The sequence below is a fragment of the Pelobates fuscus genome, chromosome 5, assembly GCF_036172605.1.
Source record: "Pelobates fuscus isolate aPelFus1 chromosome 5, aPelFus1.pri, whole genome shotgun sequence".
NCBI lineage: Eukaryota > Metazoa > Chordata > Amphibia > Anura > Pelobatidae > Pelobates > Pelobates fuscus.
The window spans coordinates 290,680,668-290,704,016 of NC_086321.1; the positions used below are offsets into that span (position 1 = coordinate 290,680,668).

General features: G+C 38.6%; 1 protein-coding gene across 2 annotated transcripts in view; it reads right to left on the reverse strand.

Moving 5' to 3' along the window:
- EPS15L1 (epidermal growth factor receptor pathway substrate 15 like 1) overlaps positions 1-23,349 on the reverse strand; it is a 157,942-nt gene that overhangs the window by 25,412 nt on the left and 109,181 nt on the right. For both annotated transcript variants that reach the window (XM_063455425.1, XM_063455424.1), the window contains one exon: positions 21,970-22,102. In XM_063455425.1, the coding sequence (XP_063311495.1) occupies positions 21,970-22,102 (133 nt within the window). The remainder of the gene's footprint in view (positions 1-21,969; positions 22,103-23,349) is intronic.

Here is a 23,349-nt window from a genome sequence, read left to right on the forward strand (position 1 = left end):
TGTGTTAGGGTTAGAGTATGTGTGAGTGTTAGTGTGTGTTAGTGTGTGTGTGTGTTAGAGTGTGTGTGTTAATGTTAGAGTGTGTGTGTGTGTTAGTGTGTCAGTGAGTGTGTTACTGTGTGTGTCTGTTACTGAGTGTGTTTGTGTGCGTCTGTTAGTGAGAGTGTGTCTGTATGTCTGTTATTGAGTGTGTGTCTGTCAGTAAATGTGTGTGTCTGTTCATGAGAGTGTGTGTCTTAAGCACTTACCTGAGAGGCGGATCGGGGGTCGGAGAGATCCCCAGCGCTGGGGATCTCTCCGCCCTGATCTACCTCTCAGCTCCGAATGCGCATGCGTGGCAAGAGCCACGCGCGCATTCAAACCGCCCATAGGAAAGCATTACTCAATGCTTTCCTATGGACATTCAGCGTCTTCTCACTCTGATTTTCACAGTGAGAATCGCAGAAGCTCCTCTAGACGCTGGATTAACCCTCAGTGAAACATAGCAGTTTCTCTGAAACTGCTATGTTTTCAGTTGCAGGGTTAAAACTAGAGAGACCTGGCACCCAGACCACTTAATTGAGCTGATGTGATCTGCGTGTCTGTAGTGGTCCTTTAAGTGTATGTGTTTATGCATGCACTGGCGTACATACCGCGGTCGCAGCCCTGCGACCAGGTGCCCGCCGCCATGTGTTGCGGCCCCAGCACGCGCAGAGTAAGTGTGCGGGGGGCCCACGGATCAGTTTTTGCACCGGGGCCCCATGGGTTGTGTGTTCGCTACTGTGTGTCTGTTAATGTGTGCCTGTCACAGTGTGTGTTGTGTGTGTGTAAGCCTGTCAGAGAGTGTGTGGGTCTGTTTAGGCATCTGCCCCTCTCTGATCACATGAGAAAGGTGATTTTACTTACCTTTTTTTCCGCCGTAGCTGGTCCAGCCTCTATGGCAGAGATAATCTTTATGATCATAGCTAAGCCAATGTTTCCCTTAGGAAAGCATTGGGAGGATGTTGCGGATGTTCTCTACGGGTAATATTCAGCGGCTGCAAGCAGAGACGCTGCACTGACATAGGACTCTCTATTGGCCGTCTGAGTGACTGTCACTAGAGGTGCTACTAGGCAGCAATGTAAACACTGCCTGTTCTCTGTGTTTACATTGAAAAGGTTAAAGGGACAGGCTTTAGACACAAGAACAACTACATTAATCTGTAGTGGTTCTGGTGACTACAGTGTCCCTTTAAGAATTGCCCTTTTCTCATTGAAAATGAAACTTTGTTAGTTTAAAAAAACAAAAAACGGTCTCCTAACTTTTTTAGCTGGTTCTAGATTCCAAACAAATGTGTGAAGCCCTGCACTACCTTATCCATATTCACTTAATTTGATCTTGCCACTAACAGCAAGTACTCCTATCACACCTACTATGTAATAGTATTGATGAAGTGCATATACCTAATTATAGTTTAAGTTATGAGCAGAAGATCAACCGTATACAAAGTTTCCACTGATATAGAATGTCTTAGTTTGGGATTCTTCCAGAGTACTTGTGTTTAATTTTGTTCCATTCAGTGGCGGAACAAACATAGGAAGAGTCCTGGTGCAAAGTTTTTTTGGGCCCCCCTCTAACATACGGGTGACCAAAATGTATACCCATCTGTCAAACTCCCACGATGCTATGCCAGCTGGGGATTTACCATTTGCCCATCTTTGCAATATTTTGTATTTGTGCAATAGAATGTAAGCATGTTTTTGTATAGAGTATGTGAGTGCATGCATGTACTGTTGCCAGTGAAATGCAGTGGTGTACTTGTGTGTAGTATTTATGTTTGATTAAAAGTTGAGTTTGTATGTAGTGTTGCCTTTCAATAGTTTAGTGACCGCGGATCTACATGGTACGTCAGTCAAAAAACTGTTGTTAACGACCGCTGACGTACCCTGTACATCTGCCGCAAAATGAGCGCTGGAAGCTGCTCTAAGGCTATTACACGATGCCTCGATATCGAGTCGCCCGGCAGGGTAGTGCAGAGCATCGGAAGCCTCTGCCTGTACGGAGTGCCTTCTTCTGAGGAGGACTGTCTGGGCTCCCCCATCTGTAATTTAGGACCCCCAGGGGCTATGTGACCGCTCTAAAAGAGGTGTGCACAGTGCTGCCAGCAGGGGGACTGACTGAACTGACAGGCAGTCCCCCTGCTGGTGAAAATTATATAATATATATATATATATAAAACGTCATACTAAGTATTTTTTTATTAATATATACATATATTAATATAAAAATATACCTCCAGTAAAATTACACACACACACACACACATATATATATGTATAATATATAACTATATATATTATAAAACATTTATATAACATATATTATAAAACATTTATAATAATTGAAAATAAACAAACTAAAAAGATTTTTTTTGAAACTGTATTCTAACTGTATTCCCCAGGCTGCTTAAAAGTAAAAATAATTAAAGCAGTTAATAATATATTATACATATATAATGTAATAATTTATATGATTTCATTATAAGTGTACTTTGAGATATATACTCATATATCTCAAAATACACTTATAATAAAATCATATATGTATAATATATTATAAATTAATTATAATATATTATACATATACAGGAAATAAAAGTGTGTGTATATATTTATATGCACATACACACATACAAATTATATACACACATATTGTATATATATATATATATATATATATATATATACACACATATAATCCACAAAGAGTACACTCGTAGGGCTTTTAAATTCAAATACGGTAAGTGTTTTATTTAGACAAATAAATGCATATAAAGTCGACATTTCAGTCCAGACGGACTTTTATCAAGACCAATATATATATACATACGTGTGTGTGTGTGTGTGTGTGTGTGTGTGTATATATAATAAATAGGGGGGGGGGGGGGGGAACACATTTATAAAAAAAAAAAAAAACGAATAAAAACGCAAACTTTTCTGACTAAGTGGCTACGACAAAAGAATGGACATACCCCATTTTGAATACCCTGGTTTGTCTATGGTATGCTATGATGGGGTTATTTCACATTCCAGGGCTACCATATAGTCTCAAAATGCAACACAGACCCAGCAAAACAATCTGGCAAACTGAATTGGGCAAGACCTATATGGTCCCTGTAACTTTCAAACAGACCATAAAACCTGTACATGGGGAGATTTCGGAGATTGGAGATTTCGCTGAACACAAATATGAGTGTTATAAATCAGTAAAACCTATCACGACGATAAAATAAAATATCACCATCTGAAATACCCTAGGGTGTCTACTTTTCAAAAATATATGGTTTGATGGGGGTAAATTACATTGGCCGGCATCAAAAATGTCCCAAATAGGACATGGGTGCATGATGACCAGCTGTGAAAATTCCAAATTGGAAAACTGGAATGCGCACCCTCTAAATAAGGTCTTTTAGCCCCCAGAGAACCCAACACACCTATACATGGGGGGTATCACTGTACTCAGGAGATGTTGCTGAACACATATTAGGGGGTTCTTTGGCGGTAACCCTTAAAGTTCTCCGTACACGTATTCTTAAATTGCTGTGTGTGTCCAAATAACCACAAATTATTATAATATATATATATTTTTTTTAAATCTGGCATAGATTGGTGGTAAAATAGTTATATGAAAAGAATCAAATACCCCAAGTTTATTATCTTAGATTGTCTTCTTTTAAAAAATATATACATGTGAAGGGTTATTCAGGGATTCCTGACAGATATTAGTGTTACAATGCATACATTTTTGAAAAAAAATGGTTTGGAAATCGCAAAGTACTTATTGCCCTAGAACTTTCCAAAAAAAGCTAAGAACATGTTAACATTGCGTATTTATAAACTCAGGACAAAATTTAGAAACTATTTAGCATGTGTTAATTTTGGGGTTGTAGATGCGTAAAAGATTCTGGGGGTCAAAGTTCAAAAAAGTGTTATTTTTTACATTTTTTTCTTCATATTTTTATAGTAAATGATATATGATATGATGAAAATAATGGTATATTTAGAAAGATAATTTAAAGGCGAGAAAAATTATATAATATGTGTGGGTACAGTAAATGAGTAAGAGGAAAAGTACAGCTAAACACAAACACTGCAGAAATTTAAAAACAGCCCTGGTCCCAAACGGTAAGAAAATTGAGTGGTCTGGTCACTAAGGGGTTAAATGTGGGTGTACAATTATTTGGTGTTTGAATAAAGGGGTGTGTTTATATTAAATGTTTGTGTTTGATTGCAAGGGTGTGTTTGCATGTTGTGTTAGTGTTTGATTGTGGGGATGTATGCACATATACTGCCACATACATACATACATACATACAAACTTACATAGATATATATATACACATTAACACCCACAGAGACACACGCACACACTTAGTTACATATACCGACATATGCACACCTTGACACAGAAATACACACACTGACACATAGAGTTGCAAGAAAAAGTATGTGAACCCTTTGGAATGATATGGATTTCTGCACAAATTGGTCATAAAATGTGATCTGATCATCATCTAAGTCACAACAATAGACAATCACAGTCTGCTTAAACTAATAACACAATGCAATGAATGAAATGTTGCCATGTTTTTATTGAACACACCATGTAAACATTCACAGTGCAGGTGGAAAAAGTATGTGAACCCCATAGACTAATGACCTCTCCAAGAGCTAGTTGGAGTGAGATGTCAGCCAACTGGAGTCCAATCAATGAGATGAGATTGGAGGTGTTGGTTACAGCTGCCCTGACCTATAAAAAACACACACCAGTTCTGGGTTTGCTTTTCACAAGAAGCATTGCCTGATGTAAATGATGCCTCGCACAAAAGAGCTCTCAGAAGACCTACGATTAAGAATTGTTGACTTGCATAAAGCTGGAAAGAGTTATAAAAGTATCTCCAAAAGCCTTGCTGTTCATCAGTCCACAGTAAGACAAATTGTCTATAAATGGAGAAAGTTCAGCACTGCTGCTACTCTCCCTAGTAGTGGCCGTCCTGTAAAGATGACTGCAAGAGCACCTAGAGTGTGAGCTAAAGACTTACAAAAGTCACTGGCAAATGCTAACATCCCTGTTAGCGAATCTACAATACGTTAAACACTAAACAAGAATGCACGTTTACAGTTTGCACAAGAGCACCTGGATGTTCCACAGCAATACTGGCAAAATATTCTGTGGACAGATGAAACCAAAGTTGAGTTGTTTGGAAGAAACACACAACACTATGTGTCGCGAAAAAGAGGCACAACACACCAACATCAAAACCTCATCCCAACTGTGAAGTATGGTGGTGGGGGCATCATGGTTTGGGGCTGCTTTGCTGCGTCAGGGCCTGGACAGATTGCTATCATCGAAGAAAAAATGAATTCCCAAGTTTATCAAGACATTTTGCAGGAGAACTTAAGGCCATCTGTCTACCAGCTAAAGCTCAACAGAAGATGGGTGTTGCAACAGGACAATGACCCAAAGCATAGAAGTAAATCAACAACAGAATGGCTTAAACAGAAGAAAATACGCCTTCTGAAGTGGCCCAGTCAGAGTCCTGACCTCAAACCGATTGAGATGCTGTGGCATGACCTCAAGAAAGCGATTCACACCAGACATCCCAAGAATATTGCTGAACTGAAACAGTTCTGTAAAGAGGAATGGTCAAGAATTACTCCTGACCGTTGTGCATGTCTGATCTGCAACTACAGGAAACGTTTGGTTGAAGTTATTGCTGCCAAAGGTGGTTCAACCAGTTATTAAATCCAAGGGTTCACATACTTTTTCCACCTGCACTGTGAATGTTTACATGGTGTGTTCAATAAAAACATGGCAACATTTCATTCTTTGTGTGTTATTAGTTTAACCCCTTAAGGACCAAACTTCTGGAATAAAAGGGAATCATGACATGTCACACATGTCATGTGTCCTTAAGGGGTTAAGCAGACTGTGCTTGTCTATTGTTGTGACTTAGATGATGATCAGATCACATTTTATGACCAATTTGTGCAGAAATCCATATCATTCCAAAGGGCTCACATACTTTTTCTTGCAACTGTACACATATCAATGCATCTCTATGAGGAAATGCTGATTGGCGCAGTGCGGCATCTTGCTGTGCATGTGCAATAGCCTCCCAATCCTTTCCTATGGGAGGAGTGATTATATCAGCCATGGAGACGGGGCAAGTCATGGTGAGACCAGCATGGCATGGGAAAAGGGTGAGTAAAAATACCTTTCCCGTGCGATCAGAGGGGGGCTCGTAACCTACATTCCCTGACAGACACACACGCACCGACAGACACGCATACTCACTGAAAGAAAGACTCACTGAGAGAGAGACACACATACTCACTGACAAAAAAACAATACAACAATTAAGCACAAAGCCAAGACAATGCAAGAGTGGCTTAGAGACAACCCTGTAAATTTCTTTGTGTGGCCCTGTAAGAACTTGGGTCATGAACCCAATAAAACATCTCTGGAAAGACCTGAAAATTACACCAAGTCGACGTGTGCAAACCTTGTTGCATCATACCCAAAAAGACTTGAGGCTGTAATTGTATCCAAAGATGCTTCACTTAAGTACTGATGTAAGGTTCTGAATACCCATATCAATCTGATATTTCAGTTTTTCATATATAATATATTTGCAATTGTGTCAAGAGTAGTTTTTTAGCTTCGTCATTATGGGGTATTAATGTAGAGTGTAGATAATAATCATTTAAACAATTGCAGCATAAGACTGAAACATCTAAATACTTTCTGAATATATAAACGTATATACACACACACACAGTTTGTATAAATATATAGAAAATAATACACTCAAAGTTTAATATAAAAAACTTAAAGATCACTTGTGTCACTTTATCAGCAAAACTTATCTTTACTCAAAGTAATCTTATTCATATATCTGCAGTAAACAATCCGCTTTTCATTTATAGATAATTAGCACTTTCAGCGGGTGAATGATGGAGGCATATTGTTAACACTATCTGATATGCTTGAGAGAGAAAAAAAAAACACAAAACAAAACGTGGGAACGGAACTGAGAGGCTTAATTAGAAGGGAGAGGTGTTAACCACATGGCCATACTGATGGCACAGTGTCACACTGATGGCATACCGACAATCATTTAGACAGACTACCATTATTTTTAACGCCTCTAAAGCTGGATTTTGCTAAAGCTCATATCACTAAGTGCTGTGTTTGTGGGGGTTATGGGGAGTTAAGATTCCATGATGTATAGAGTTTGGATTATCTTAATATGCATGAATTAAGCATGTTTGTGGGAGTCTAGAATCCATATGTATTGTGAATGTGTCATAAGAGGAGCATCTATGATGCTAACCCAAATACAAATTACACTAAATATACCTGAATGAATGCTTCACCCAGATCAGCAGTTAGGGAGTTACAACACCTACAAAATTATATACATATACATGAAGATCTCCCTCTCCGGGCCATTTCAGGCATGTATGGTGATGTGGTAGGGTGAGGGTAAAAGACTTTAAGCTTCCACTTCTGGCAGTTCCATTGCTTCTCATGCACGAGTCCCGGGTGTCAGAGTACTGCCATAGGTTTCACATTGTTCCGGGACCCATGAAAAGAGCCTGCACATGGCAGAGGTGAAGCCTGGGAGCCTTTGGAGTACCACCTTAACACTAAGGAATGTAGTGTCTCCCCCCTCCCTGACAAGAGGTAAGAATCAGGGGGGAATCTTCAATAAAACAAAAAAAACTGCTTCCCTCTCTCACCTGCCACAGAACACACACAGAAACACACAATGCATCCCTTACACCTACACTGCATCCAAGATGCAACCACACAAACATTCATCCACTATACACACTGCATCACTTACACACTCAAAAACTGCATCCACTATACACACTGCATCATTTACACACTCAAAAACTGCATCCACTATACACACTGCATCATTTACACACTCAAAAACTGCATTCACTATACACATACACACTGCATTCCCCATCCACACACACTGGATTCCCTGTACAATAAATTCCCTAAACACACAGACTACATCCTCTACACACTTACACTAGATTTGTGGACAGGCCTTGAGCTGTGTAAGAAGGCCCAAATCTGATGGCAGCTCTGGCACCACTTCTTGCAAGTCAACACATTTGATAATGTGCCACCTTCTGCTAATGTACATGCATGGCTCATCATCTAAAACTACTGCATATTCTTAATTCATGCAACACATATTCATGCTGGATACACCATTTCCTGATATTAAGCACACCTGATGCATGCACCACCTTCTGATTCTGAGAAAATTCTCCTGTTACTATGCACACCACCTCCTCATACCATGTAACTTAGATGCATGTAAAACTGCCTGATACTCTACACACCTGGCGCATGTACTGCATTACTAACACTGTGCATATTTGTTGCCTGTACTATTGCCTTATTTTACACTTGAACCATGTCCTGACAGTGTCAGCCAGTTATCAAAACCTGACATGGTACAAGTTAATACAGTAATGCACAAGCACTTGACACTGTACACATCACCAGTGGTATATTTCCCCCTGAGGCTAACAAGAGCTCATGCACCCCCCTAACCCCCCCCCCCCCTCCCCCCTCAGGCTTTCGAATGCTAGAGGCGGGGCAATATCCAAAATACACCACTGCACATCACCTACATGCATCACAAACCTAAACTACATACCAAAGGTTTTAAACCAGTGTGTTCTAAGCCTCCAATGGGTGTTTTTTGTGCAAATTATAAAAATCTACCAGACCCTCAGGTGTCAAAAGATACCTGGTGCTCCCTGTTTTAAGCTGGGGGCATACTCCAAATTACTGCGGCAGAGCGGGATGACTCAGCCGAGATATTTAAATGGATTTAAAGGGCTGTGTACAGTGCTGACTGAGTGCTGCATAGCTCATCTATTAGTCTGAGGCCAGTAACTGTGGCCCCCACAAACAGAAATGACCCTCAGCTATCCAGTGATACCAGGGACTTCTTGATAGCAGCATGGATTATATCCTGCTAGCACTTAATTCATTACGTCAACCAGCATTAAAAAACCCTGCACTGCATAGACCGTCATGTGGTCGTGATTTGATTAATATACATAATTTCTTTCAGTGACAGATTTGTGACTTTTTCTACCACTTTTTCTGACAAAAAAAAAAAAGTGGCATTATTTTTCCAGCCACTTTAAATTTGTCAGTCTTCTAAAATGGAAATTTCTGCAAAGGCTGGAGGAATTTACTCTAAAGAAAACAGTTGCCTGTTAGATCACTTTAATAAATACTCTCACAAGACGGACAGAATTTAACCGCTACTTTTAGAACACTTTGATAAATATCCCTTATTGACAAAAAGGTCGAGATCAGTCCTGAAAATGAAAAAAACAAAAAAACAAAAGGTGTATCTTGGAAAATGTTCTCATCTTGTGCCTTGGTCCAGAAAAGGTTGGGAACCACTCATGTACACAAATAACTAATGCACAACTTCCTAAAACTGTAAGCACCTAATGCATGTGCCAGTATCTAGTCCTCTACACATCAAATTAGTATTGTTACTGGGATTTATAAAGTGTCAACAAATTCCACGGTACTGTACAGTTTGGGGAAAAGGACAATACAATATACACAGACCAATACAAAATGCCCTGCCCATTAACTGAATGCATGCACCACTTGATAGTATGCACACTATATGACTCCACCATCACTTGAGTCTATATCTACCCCCTGTTATGGTGCACACCTAACGCATGCATGACTTACTGTGCAACTTGATGCACACACCACCACCTCTTTACACCGTACACATCCAGGGCATGTACTACCACATGAAACGGCATGCCTAATTAAAGAAAATGCAACACATTGAAAACATGCACCGTTACTAATATTGCTCTATGATTTGTGCACCAGTCAGGGTAATAAGTTATACATAAACATGATATTTTCTTTTGTGTGGGATGGTGTCAAAGTGACGTGCATTATTGGGTTTCCATCAGGAGCTACTAATATATTCAAACCAGAACGTGTTACTTTTCCCAGTACTGATGACTGCAAAATGTCCGTTCTCTACCAATAACTTGGTCAGGGTTAAAAGTTTACCACCTCTGCATGTGGCAAGTAGAATTAAAAGGTTATATGCTAGTCAAGATGGGTACACATAGCAGCAAACATCCCACAAATGTCTTTGTTAATATAATGCATTAGCACTGCAGAAGACAAATAATAGAGAAGGGGAAAAAACAAAACAAAAAAAAAAAAAACATTAAAAATGGGAAGTGGTCACGGGTGGGGCACTATAACCTCCCATCTGCAACCAAAGTAGAGAGACCACGAAGTACACTCACACTAATCTCTGACACCCACACAAAGGCTTCCGGAATGCACGAGAAAAAAAAAAAAAATCTGTTCCTCTCTTTTACTAATCAACAACTTTTACCTCGAAACGAGGTAAGCGTTTTACATAGTGAGAAGGAAAATTATGATCATAATATTTAAACAATATTTTCATTTTCATGCCACACTGATTAATAAGACTATTAATTGCAGAGAATGATCAAGTTCTTTTTCAAATAAAAAAATAAAAAATACAAGACACAAACAAACAAAAGACTTGGAAGTTAAAACCTGTATTTGTTAAATACAGTGAAAGAATATGTAATTCTCCTGTGTGTCTACATATAAATATATGCGCACACACACGTATGGACACACTTAAATGTACAGTGTAAAAAAAAATTATTCTGGTAAATGCATGTGACTTTTAAAATTTCATATAAAAAAACCAAACTACATTTATTCAAAAGGACAGATGGCAGACGATAAACAATTGGGATATTAGCTAAACTGAAATGAGTAGTATGCCTTGTGGTACGGCTGTTTTTTGCCTGTTAATGCTTAGCATCATACGAGAGATGCAGAATAGAAACTGTTGCATAAGATAATGGATTTAGAAGCTTTGATTCTGTGCAGTGTGGTCTTTACCCAATACTCTGAGGGTAGGGTGGGGAAACATATGGAGTACACCACACAAATGTATTAATCTATAAATAGCAATCACAACTATATGTGAGGAAGACCCTAGGGGTAGGTAACCTTTGGAACTCCAGGTGTTGTGGACTACATCTCCCATAATGCTCTTCCAGCCATACTGCTGGCAAAGCATCAAAGGGAAATGTAGTACACAACATCTGGAGTGACTAAGGCTGCCCACTCCTGCAAAGCAACACCAACTGGAACTTTATACAGTAGAATATGGCTTTAAGGGACACTACTGGTAATAAATCACAAATCTGTATTTAATGTCATGCTAACAGAGGGTTATTTTGTTGCCTGTATCACTGCTCTCAGTGATTCTCTCATTATCAATAGTGAGTACGAAACAAGGTACAGTTGTAAGAATGGAAGCACTAGTCAGAACACACTACATACTAGAGGCGAGATAGAGGAAGGAGAGGTCAAATAGCTGCGTAGCTGGGGAGACCAGCTTTGGTTCTGCAAAAAAAAAAAAAAAAAATAGCTGTGTGAATGCAACAGCATCCCATGATGGAATAAAATTCACAGTTACAGGGGAAGTTCTACTGCGTAAAAATCCAACTACTATTTAACTAAAACCCCACAAACCATGGTTTTAAACTAGGTGTCAAAAAATAAACGTTTGCTACAATAGTTCCTAAGAGTATACTGGTATAATGTGTATTGTTTCCCACATTAAGCACAGTAGCAAGCAAGAACAAATGTTAATAGAAAATATCAGTTTGACGATTTTTTTTTTACTACCCATAAAAAAAAAATGCTTATTGCCGTGTGCAGTTTTAGTGATTCTAGAAAGCTGGATGACAAATAACAGTCATAACTAGCAAGTACTCTGAGAACAGCACCAAAACAGGTAAAGCATAATTTTGGTAAAAGGATATACGTTGATTACACACACGATTAAATCTTGTCATAAACAACTCCTTCCCAGAAACAGAGAAGCAAACTGCAACAATTCTGCACGACGAATGTTAGAGCCACATAGACAGATAAAACAAGAGAAGATAGATATAACAAGTTGAATAAACAGAATAGTTTAGAATCGAGCTGGCTATATTTGGAGACACTGCAGAGTGATTTTTTCCGCTTATTAAAATGCATTATATAGATAAATGAAAAAAGTTAATTATGGCATATTTTTCTCTGCTATTAGATCTACCTTCCCTGATTATCTCTTTATACAGGAAGTGTATAAGGCTTCTTAGCCAATTCCTGATCTCCTACAGCTTCTGTGACAATTAGCCGGTATTTCTTAATATAGTTTTATGGGAATCAATGTTATGTGGCTGCTATTTTTTGTTGTTATTTTTAATTACGCAGGTGTCCACTTCCATAAATTTTCTTCTCCATTTTATACAGATGCGTTCTCTAGAGAAGTGATCTCAAATTCTACAACTCCCAAAATTCTTCGAATAAAAGTAGATGGTGAGAAATTTATGGAAATTAGAGTTCGGCAACACCTGGGAGACCAGAGTGTACGAGGAAATTAGCAGGTAGGGACTGTCACTAGGCTTGACATTTTAACCATTTATATTTCCAATCACAATTTATATCTTCCATTTATTTAACACTATCTTTCATCACTGTAAGTCTAGGAACACGCTTCTGTGCATCACAATGAGAATGCTTTGCTGGGATATCAAAATTAACTCAGCGAATCGCTTTTAAAAGACACTCATATTTCTGTGATCTGTTTTTAGTAATATCCCACTACTATGCAAATCATATGAACCAAACCTTTGGTTTGGATATATAGAACACTATTAAAAAAAAAAAAAAAAATGAAAAATAATTGCTGAGGACTGGCTTATTGGTTCATATTTTCAAAGTTCCCGTTTAGCCCTACTGCATGCATGTCTCAGATTTTTTTTATAAGGACATATGTCAGTTGACACCAAGGTAAATGCTTGTGCCGATAAGTACTCCGTTTTAACATGAAAACAAGAAATATGCACATTTTGTTTTAAGAATTCACTTTGCAAGTAAAGTGTGCTTAATTTCAGAACTCAAAAGTATTTTTTTGACAAAAGTTGTCAAAACCTACATAGCACTGGTGTTCACAGGATTTCCATGTGAAGTTTTGGGGTTAAATAAGCAATCGGAAATCTGGCCCATTGTAAAATGGTTTATAGCTACAATTATATAAAAGTTAAACTTCAGTAGACAGACTATTCAAAATGACTTTAGCAACTCAGACAAAAGTGCCTTTTTCTTTATCAAACTACTCCTTCTACTACTCCATTTACCCTTGGTACAATGTTGAACATCTACTGTTCCTTATTTATTTATTTTTTTCTAGTTTATCTTCTGCAAGGTAATCTTCGAAAGAGCTATGCATATATCTGGCTCTAGATCGAGAACATTCTTCAGAAATCTGATTGCAAACATGTTACATTCAAGAAAGCATGAACTAATAAAAGGTGTCAAAGTGCAAAGTATTTTGTTTATGGTAAGAGCCCACCGGTAAAATCTGACAATGCTGTTTGCCGATGAAAACCAACTAAGCTATGCTGATGTTCTTTAACAGTTTTACCCGCTATTTCTCATATACAAAACATATTGCAACTGAACTTTCAGGTTTACTCATCTCCTAACTTTTCAAGGGTAACCACAGATTACCGTGTTTTTTTTATCCCTTATGCCAATCTAGAAAGAGACTTGTTTTTTTCAGTTATAAAAAAGAGAAAAAAATGCACTGACTTAGATAAAATTAAAAAATTGTGAAGTGAAATGCAACCGTCGCTGTGAAACAGGCAGGAAAGTAAAGTCAATATTTTAGTGAGATTTGTGAACATCTTTCTACATGATGTTACATTTCAACCTGCTACATTACAGTTTTTTGAAAAGATGTCAAGGAAACGTGTTGCCTATTTGACTATTTGGAATATGGTTTTATCCAATCTCATAATTGAAATAAGGCACAGCTGATTTTTTTTTTCTAGCAAGAAATTTATGATGACAAGCTTGTGATAGAATTGCCTGAAAAGTTTGTGACTTATGTATTATAGAAAGAATGTGAGCAATGGGACGTGTGCATGACTTTACTTGTCATGCCAAAAGAGGATCACTGCTTTTTAGGAGTGATTCAGTACAAAGTACAAGTTTGTTACATGATGTTAAGATGACATTATTTTGACATTGCCCCTATATTAACAAGACTGCCATTTAGATTATTCAAAGGTTACACTATGGTCAATTTTTTCACAATGTCTACCTTGTGAGTTACTTATTATTGTGCTACCTTACACTGTTTATTTTTGTATTTCTTTTTAGGGATTCAGTATAGGATAACATGATGCAATAGATATGGTGCTAGCAGTCCTATGGCAAAGCTCGATGGTAAACTGTTGAACTGTTCAAGGAGGATCTGACACCTATCTCTGTCGGCTGCTCAAACTGCTTCCTGTGTGAGCTGGTATGATAAAGATTATGTTTAATATGGTATGTTGAAGCTGAAGTTTTTATTATCTCACCACGTTGGCTGAGACCCATCAACTGACACTCATAGCTTGCGAATATTGTCCCAGTTTTGTAACAATTGGTATAATAAGCTGTAAGTATGAGCTTATGTTTCCCCATACCAGCATAGCCCAGAAGCAGCACAGTCAGCTCATTAGGACAGATTAAACATTCAGACAGTTCATCGTCTGACTGCACAAAGGGCTCTTGGCACTATACATTACCAATAGTAATTATTTTTGGACTTTCTTATATGCCAACAAAATAATTCATGATGTGTGACTAGACAGTGTTCCTTCAGAAACAGCAAGTCTCATTCAAACATTCTAATCTTTTATGATGATGTTGCCTACAAAGTAGGCTAATAGGAAATTTACAAAGGAAGCATTTTTACACGACAGAAAAATCCTTGGAGGAGTTCCGAGGCCCTGGCTTGACGCAGCCGCGGGTGGCTATTGCTCTTCCTTCCATTTACGCTTTTTTTTTTTCACATATTATTATTGGTATTTATATAGCACCAACTAATTCCGCAGCAATTTACAACATTATGAAAGGAGGGACATTTACAATAAATTAGACAATTACACAATGACACAGGAACAATAGGTAGATGAGGACCCTGCTCAAACGAGCTTACAGTCTAGAGGAGGTGGGGTACAAATACACAACAGGGCAGCAAGGGTGACAGTCACCAAACAAGGTGGAAAAGTAGCAGAGCTGGAGGTGAGAGTGGAGTATGGCTCTTTTAGGAGAGCGAGAGACTGATTTGGATAATTATAGATAAGTTACTCTGGGAGTCCATAAGCATTTCTAATTGTGGGTGGGGAAGCATTGAGTTGTTACAAACAGATCAAGGAAAAAGCAGATCAGAAAGAATTTAAATTTAAAGATATGAGGGAATGGCAGAGATAAGATAGGTCAAAGTCATAAATAGGGAACATCATAAATTAACAAGGCTTTGAGTGCAAAAACAAACACTAAAAAAAAACAAAGTTTAACCAAACAAGAGTTAAGGATGAAGGGTGCAATAGTCATCAATTAATCAGTATAACTGCAGGGGAGTCTAGGAGAAGAGCAGAGAAAGTCACGACCCCTCCTCCTGACATCAGGAACTGCCGGCCGACTCCACTGACTGACTGCTGGCTCCTGTGCAGCCCTCCCTGGTAAGGTAAGACTCGGGGAGGGGGGAATACACTTTAAGTTTTTGTCCTCTTCCTTAGCTCCTGCTCCCCCCCCCCCCCCAACCCCTGTCCCCACCTCTCAGCTCCTGTCCCCCCTTACCACAGCCCCCATAACATCCCCACGACAGCTCGTCTCCCCCAATTTCAACCCATATCACCAACACCACAGCCCCTTTCCCAAATTGTAGCCATCAACCTACTGCAGTTTTTTTTTTTTTTTGCCGTCCAGTATGACAGCCACTAGAAGCACTTCCACAGTACCAACTGAGTAAAAACTTGGTTACGTGACACAGAAACCACAACCATTTAAATAAAACCAGATTGGTTCAAATCCATAAAACCCATGAGAAAAAACAAAAACGTAAAACGTAATTAAGATTAAGAAGAAAAGATAACTGATGCCAAGGCGCTCAAAATATAGGTCATATTGTTTGCACCTAGATGTGATTTTACAGACTTTTTCCACAGGTTGCTTAACACAAGGACATTGCTTCATATATCTCACTTCATTGAAATGTTTCTATATATGGTGCTCCGCTCAAGACTATGGCCGCATCCACATGACATAAAACTGCAGTCACTAAACAGTGGAACAATGTGAGTCAATGTCCATAATCTTTTAATAGGTTTTTTTTCCCCTCTTGTGTAGAAGAAAAAAAAGCAACCATTTTTGAAATATGGTAAATATGCTAATATATATAAATATTATATAAATACACATATAGCATATTTCAAAAATGGTTGCTTATTTTTCTTATACACAAGAAAACAAAATAACCTATGTCCTAAAGATTATGGACATTGACTCACATTGTTTTCTCTCTCTCTCTCTCTCTCTCTCTCTCTCTCTCTCTCTCTATATATATATATATATATATATATATATATATATATATATTTTTTTTTATTTTTTTTTTTTGCTTTTAATAGCTTTAAAAGAATACAATTAAAGGATCATTCCAGACCCATATACAACTTAACTTGCATGTGTGAAGAGTGTGTCCTCTTTTTTTCCTTTTGCAAAAAAGATTTCAATAATAAAGTTACATTTTTATAAATTATTCTGGTTAAATCCTCTTGGCTTTCAAGCAGGCAACAGGTAATGTTACTTCCTGGCTTCGTTGACTCAATGCAGCTGATCTCAAGACACAGCAATTGTCCAGAGATCCTGACTTACAAATACTTCTCATTGAGCCGATTGGACAGCCACAGAAAGTCTGGGTGAAGTTAGAATGGGAGGATGTGCAAAGGCTGCAGACAAGAGAACTGCAGGTTTTGCAAGCTGATTTTAGATATATCCCCAATGAAAATATACATAATTAAACGCATGCAAGTTTTCCTTTGGGGAATATATATTAAACAGTCCTTTATTATGTATTTTGTATTTGGGCAGTGGAGTGTTCCCATGTAAACAACCAATCTTCCAATTGGTCAGTGTGACAAATGCTCCTTCCCTCAGACGTTTGCCACAAACTCCTGGAGGAGTTCTCCTGCCCACCGACTATGTTCCTGGCTGAGACAACATTTTGGAGTTAACCTGCCCAGCCACCATTAGCAGCTTTCCCTGGGTGCCCCTGGTTCTGCACTTTCCCTTCTCATGAATGGAACTGAACGCAAGCTCCCTGGCAGCCATTTGCATGAACCAAACCTACGAAGGGTCCTCAGTGGTACTTAGCCGCGAACGCTATGGAACTAATTTCAGCAGAAAGACTTCGTGGGTCCCTGGTCACCTCAGTGGTACTTAGCCGGGAATGTTATGGAAATGTTTTCGGCATGACGTGACTGTGCGGTTCCCGGACAACTTGGCTCAGGGTTTTGAACTGCATTGCAACCCGCCAGGAGAGTTCTTTTTGGAGGGAAGGTGCCTGAGACTAAAGGGAACAAGCACTGTCTGAGAGCCAGGCGGAGCACCCCGTATTACGGCCGCAGGAGCTCCCGAAAGTTGACCAGCAAAAGCACCAAATGCCCGGAACTATTTTGGGTATAGGACTACATGTGCGACCAGCCCGAACTTTAACACGGTGGCGCTTCCCCTACACTGCATGGATCTGAGCGCTATTTGGAGAACTTAGGCGCTCAGATCAGGGCTATTTAAGGATGTATGATATGTGGGGTTACTGTATATTTTAATGATGTTTTGCGGGAACTTATGGTTTTATGTTTTGTGTTGGGCTCTCTGTTCCTAGGAGATAATTAGCTTACTGGTCTTTAACTCAACTATCTCCCAAGCCCAGAGATTCCTGGAAGGTGCTTGTGTTGAATACAATGGAGACCCCATGCTGGGATCTTTGCATAAAAGGCCGAGTTTGGCTCATTAAAATCAGTTGTACTCCTAGAACTATGTGCCGTCCAGTCAAAAGGAGGGGAAAGGGCTAGTCACTGCTCAGCACCTTGTTCCAGTTCGTAGAGGATTTGGTGGGGAAAGTTCTTGTAAGGAATAAAGCTAGTCCCCTATCCTGTTCCAGGACGGAGAGGTTCCAGGAGGACCCCAGTCAAGCCACGGCAACTAGGGCAAAAGCGCTGAGATTTGTAACCAGTTCCAGCTAGGAAGCAGTCCTTGGTACAGGTACCCAGCCGGGGTACAGGGAGCTCCGCTACAGTCAGTTTGGTGATGATGTTTACTATGCAAGTAAAAAGTGAGAAAGTATTCATAGAACTGGCCTATCACAAGTTTAATACGGCACAAGGACCTGCCAAAAAATGGGGTACATTGGCGTTGTGGCAGGCTTATTTAATGTTTGATCATATTTTTTAACTTGGGACCACACAGCCTGCACCTAGCAGAGAAGATACACTGGGCCATCAGGGAAAGGCGATATGTGTAATGATGTATGTGATTATATTTGCAATGTATCTATGTGTAACAGTTTGTGTATATCTGAATATTTGAGTGTGTATGTATAATATGGTGTGTGTTTTTAAGTATGTGTAACAGTTTGTGTATATCTTAATGTCGCATGTGTATGTATGCAACAGTGTGTACCTGTGAGAATGTGTAACCGTGTGTGTATATCTGAGTGTATGTATGTGTATATGTGTTTGCATCTGACAAAGCGTGGGTCAGGCTAGGTGGGTCTGAGCTCCTGTCTTTATCCACCTAGCAATGCCCCTGAGTAAGCATATGAGGCGATATCCCTGTCCTTCAAATCAACAAGAACTAATGACAGCTGAGAGTAGTCTATTTACCGTACTACTTCTTGTATCACAAAACACATTAAAACAACTAGGGTAGGTTTCTGTGTGATAAATAAGCATGACAAATTGTATGTGTGGGAGGGGATAACCAGAAGAGGGAAACACTAGGAAATATATCTTGAAATACTGGGGATTGCCCTTAGAAATGAGATAGAAGGTTTTCTGCAACTTTATGTATAATAAGCACACCTGCAATATTCTGTGTGCCCATAATGCAATATGCAAGAATTTTTGGATGGCAAGTGCAAAGGAGATGAACCCACAGTTTACGTGAATAGGTTTTAAAAACCATGACAGTTCGAGTATTTGTTGTCAACCAGAAAAATTTCACCTCACCTTGTAATCTAGATAAACAGAGTTTAGTACCCGCGAAAATGAATTTGCATGGTGCCCCTTTCACATAAAAGGTTATTTACATGCAAGCACACATTTTGTATTTCTTTCTTGTGTGAATAACTCTCAGTTCTGCTTTATACCACAATTAAATATTTTGTTTTTGCTTAACACATAGTATGCTTTACTTGATATCAAAGTTTGGGTGTGTCATTTCAGCTACTGCAAGTCTGTATGTGGTCATGTCGTCTCGCACCTAACATACCTTGGAAAACGATAAGGGGGGGGCGGGGGAGGGGGGGAAATGATACGACTAAAAACAAACGCGCGCGCGCGCACACACACACACTTTTTTAAAATCTAAATAATTAATATTCAACCGTAATTGTTAAATAACTCTTTGAAGTTCATAAGGCAACTTATTTAAAGGGTCACTATAGGCACCCAGACCACTCCATCTCTTTGAAGTGGTCTGGGTGCAGTGCCCCTGACCCCCTTAGTCCTGCAATGTAAAACATTGTAGATTTTGAGAAACTGAAATTTAATGCAGGACTAAGACTGGACTAAGACTGTATCACACAGTCACTAAAGGCGCTTCCGTGATTCTAAGTGACTCTTAGTTCCTTAAACAACGCTGGACATTCTCATGAGGGGAAATTAATTGTCAAGCCTCATAGGAAAGCATTGAGGCAATGCGTTTAATGACATCGGAGGAGGCGGAATGAGAGAGTGCTGAGAGCTGAGGGAGAGTGACCCTTTTCATCCTTTAAATGCCTCGGGGAGGGAAGCGGGGGAGAGGGGGACGAGAAGGCACTATATTGTTAGGAATACAGATTTGTATTCCTAACACTATAGATTCCTTTTAATTCAAACACAATTCAAAAATGTAATTGATGTTTTTAACTAAACACCCCCCCCCCTAATGAATCACATGTTCTACGTAATAATTCGTGATAATTAAATTTTAAAGTTAGGATACATTTGTCACAACTACTGTAGGGTACACAATTTATTTTTGTGCTTACTTGTCAAGGCTAAACCAAGTGATAGGAAGTTAGAAATTATTATTGTGTTTTCGTTCCATATGGGAATATCATATGGAACAAAAAAAGTGGTGTAAAATATAAAAAAAAAGTTGCGTTGCCCATAAGCAATGATACTTTGTTTACGTTTATATTAATTTTCTATTCAGGGTTTGTTCTGGATTTGCTAGAGAACATAGGGTTTCAAAATCTAAAAGATGAATGTCCACCATTTTTACAGCAAAGTGTGTTCACTATAGAAGGTCTTATCTCCTGTTCTGATAATTGAACGTTAATCATTCACAGGAGAATGTTACTTAATTGGTCCCTATTGCTTTGCTATGAACAGCATTGGATTGGACAGAAGATAAACTGAACAGATGATCCTAGCCAATGGAGATGTAGCTGGGACTGCCTAAACAGAAAAAAAACTGATGTAATTCCCAATTAGCAGAGAAATAAGCAGTGAGACTGCAGGGGCATGGTCTATAAACCTAAACCACTTCATTAAGCTAAAGTTGTTATGGTGGTTAAGAGTGTCCATTCAATGCTTTTAGTTTTATAACTAAAATCTAACAGAATGACAGCATTTGGGAGACAAAAAATAATAAATTTAAGGGTACAACTTTACATTTTAAAACATATTGTGTATCTACTTTACAGGACGCACTGCATTCCTATCAATATAGTTAATGTATATGCAACACTAATTAAACAAAACTATTTTCTCCAATGTACATAAAGGAACGGCACTGTACAACACAAACTGATTTTAATATGGTACATTGATGTATCAAGCTACCGTTGACATAAGTAGAGAGATCACAAGAGGCTCTGAAAGTGAAGTGGTTTCCTCTACAATATGGGTGTCTAATAAGGAGATGTACCAAATGCGAAATTGAAAGGAAGGTTTGTTATTTTTCACAGAATTACAGGTAAAAGGGCCAACTGTCAAAAAGTATCTTACACCATCCACGTCTCTGGTTAAAGTTGCATCTGTCACAAAACAAAACTTTTTACAAAAATCTCAGACAGTAAGCAAGGTTTCTAAAGAGATCTACACTACACACATTATACAATCACACAACATCTAATATTTGAAGTGTGAATACATCAATACTGACTGATAAAATAATGGTATGCAGTTTCCATCAACGTGTATTTCTTCCAGTAAAAAACTGTTACCTGTGGTCTTCTTTTCTTTATACTGGACTCACGAATGGACTCAACTTGTGCTCAAGCTATGTCATACAAATTCAGTTTTTGCTTTGCACACCAAATCTACATATGTAATGATACATAATTTGCTCCTTTACACAATCTGTTCTTTAAAACCGTAAACAGTATGCCGGTATTTTACAGATAGATTAGCAGACAAAATGCTTGTTTGTTGAAATTATATGCACAATGTGTATGACAACCAAAAGGAGTTCACATTCTGAAAAACAAAGACCTATGTTTAATCTGTCTCCCTCAACCAACAATCACCACTACTTTAGTACCTCCAGATTCAAACAGAGCTATTTATTAAAGTGAGAATTCAAAGCCAAAATAGCTGGACTGGAAAATCAGCTATGCTTTCAATTTGGCTACAAAGGTCTTACATTTGAAAATTCACTTGTAATTTTCATTTTAGTAAATAAACCAGAATAAGTAAAAAAAAAAACACATCAATTTAACTTTTTTTCACTGTAGCAGACATAGTGCTTTATCTTAACTAACTTACCACTTGGAGGTTTTGGCCGTGGCGGGACACTTCTTTTGGGTGGTAGTGCAGGGGTCTCATGCTTGCTTTTAAAGGGGTCCTCTGAGAATCCAGTGCCTGGAAATGTGGCAGAAAAGGGGTCTGGTGTTTGGTGCTGTGAAAACAAAATGTGAAGGTTTATTAAACAGTTTTTTCTATTATACTAAATAAATTACTGTATAAATGAAGAAAAACAAACAATGCATATCTTGGAAATAAAAGGTAATTCAATACTTCTCCACGCATACATACACTCCAACAGACAGTTTTTTTTTTATCATTCTTTATTTTTGATTTGCAGGATTACTTACATAGATTGACAATGACATTAGAGGTTTAACATAACGAGGAAGAACTGGCTTGAAATATGGAAAATTAACAGAGTGGAAGCCTAGTGTAAGGTAAATTAGTAAGGCAGTGGAGGGGGTTAACCCTAAATAGAAAAGAGGAGGAACACTGCTGTAAAAGTAATTCAAACATAACTTTTAATAGTGAAAAAATACAATAGTGATAGTTATACAAAACATTAGCCTAGAGCTGGACATTCAAATTCCCATCATATCTGTCTATTTTGACATATTAATTGATGTCAATTAATTTAATACCTTTTTAAACTTCACATATTATCTCTCTTTATTCTCTCTCGGTACGTTGAGGTCAATTGAGAGCAATTTTTTGTATAGCTATCACTATCGTATTTTTTCACTATTAAAAGTTATGTTTTAATTACTTTATTTACGGCAGTGTTCCTCCTCTTTTTTGGGGGCTTGAAATATGAGCCCAAAATGTCATGAAGTAAGCACATTTATTTATTTTTTATAGTAAAAACAAGAGAAGCTCTAGTAGTTTAACTGAAGAGTGAACCTTGGGAAGCTCCCGGGTGAGTAGTGTGAGAGGAGAGAATAATATGGGAGGCAAGTAACAGTAGGGAAAAAGATGAGTAAAATACAATAGCATATATCAACTTGCGCAAGGTTAGTGTTCAGCCATTGATCAGAACCTCAGAGTGACTGTTCCACCCGACGCCATCATTGGGCAGAACACAGTCCTGCAATATAGGAGCATTCTTTGGGCCCCTAAGCCCATAAGGAAACAGGTGGGTCCATTAGCTTGGTAGGATCTGGGTTCCCTGCCACTCTTCCAACAATCTGTTCGATTCCGGTAAGGGCTGCAAGGGCTCACTCTCCCGTGTTGACCAACTCAGAAACATTGGAGGGAGCATATGTCTCCGCCATTTTAGGGCCTTCTCCACCGCATGGTCTGAGGGTTCCAATGTGGATCAAGGAATGGCACGCTGGGTGAGTTGGGACTCGCTTGTGGTGGGTCATAGTGGTGCATCTTTTGTTCCAGCTTTCCCCAGAA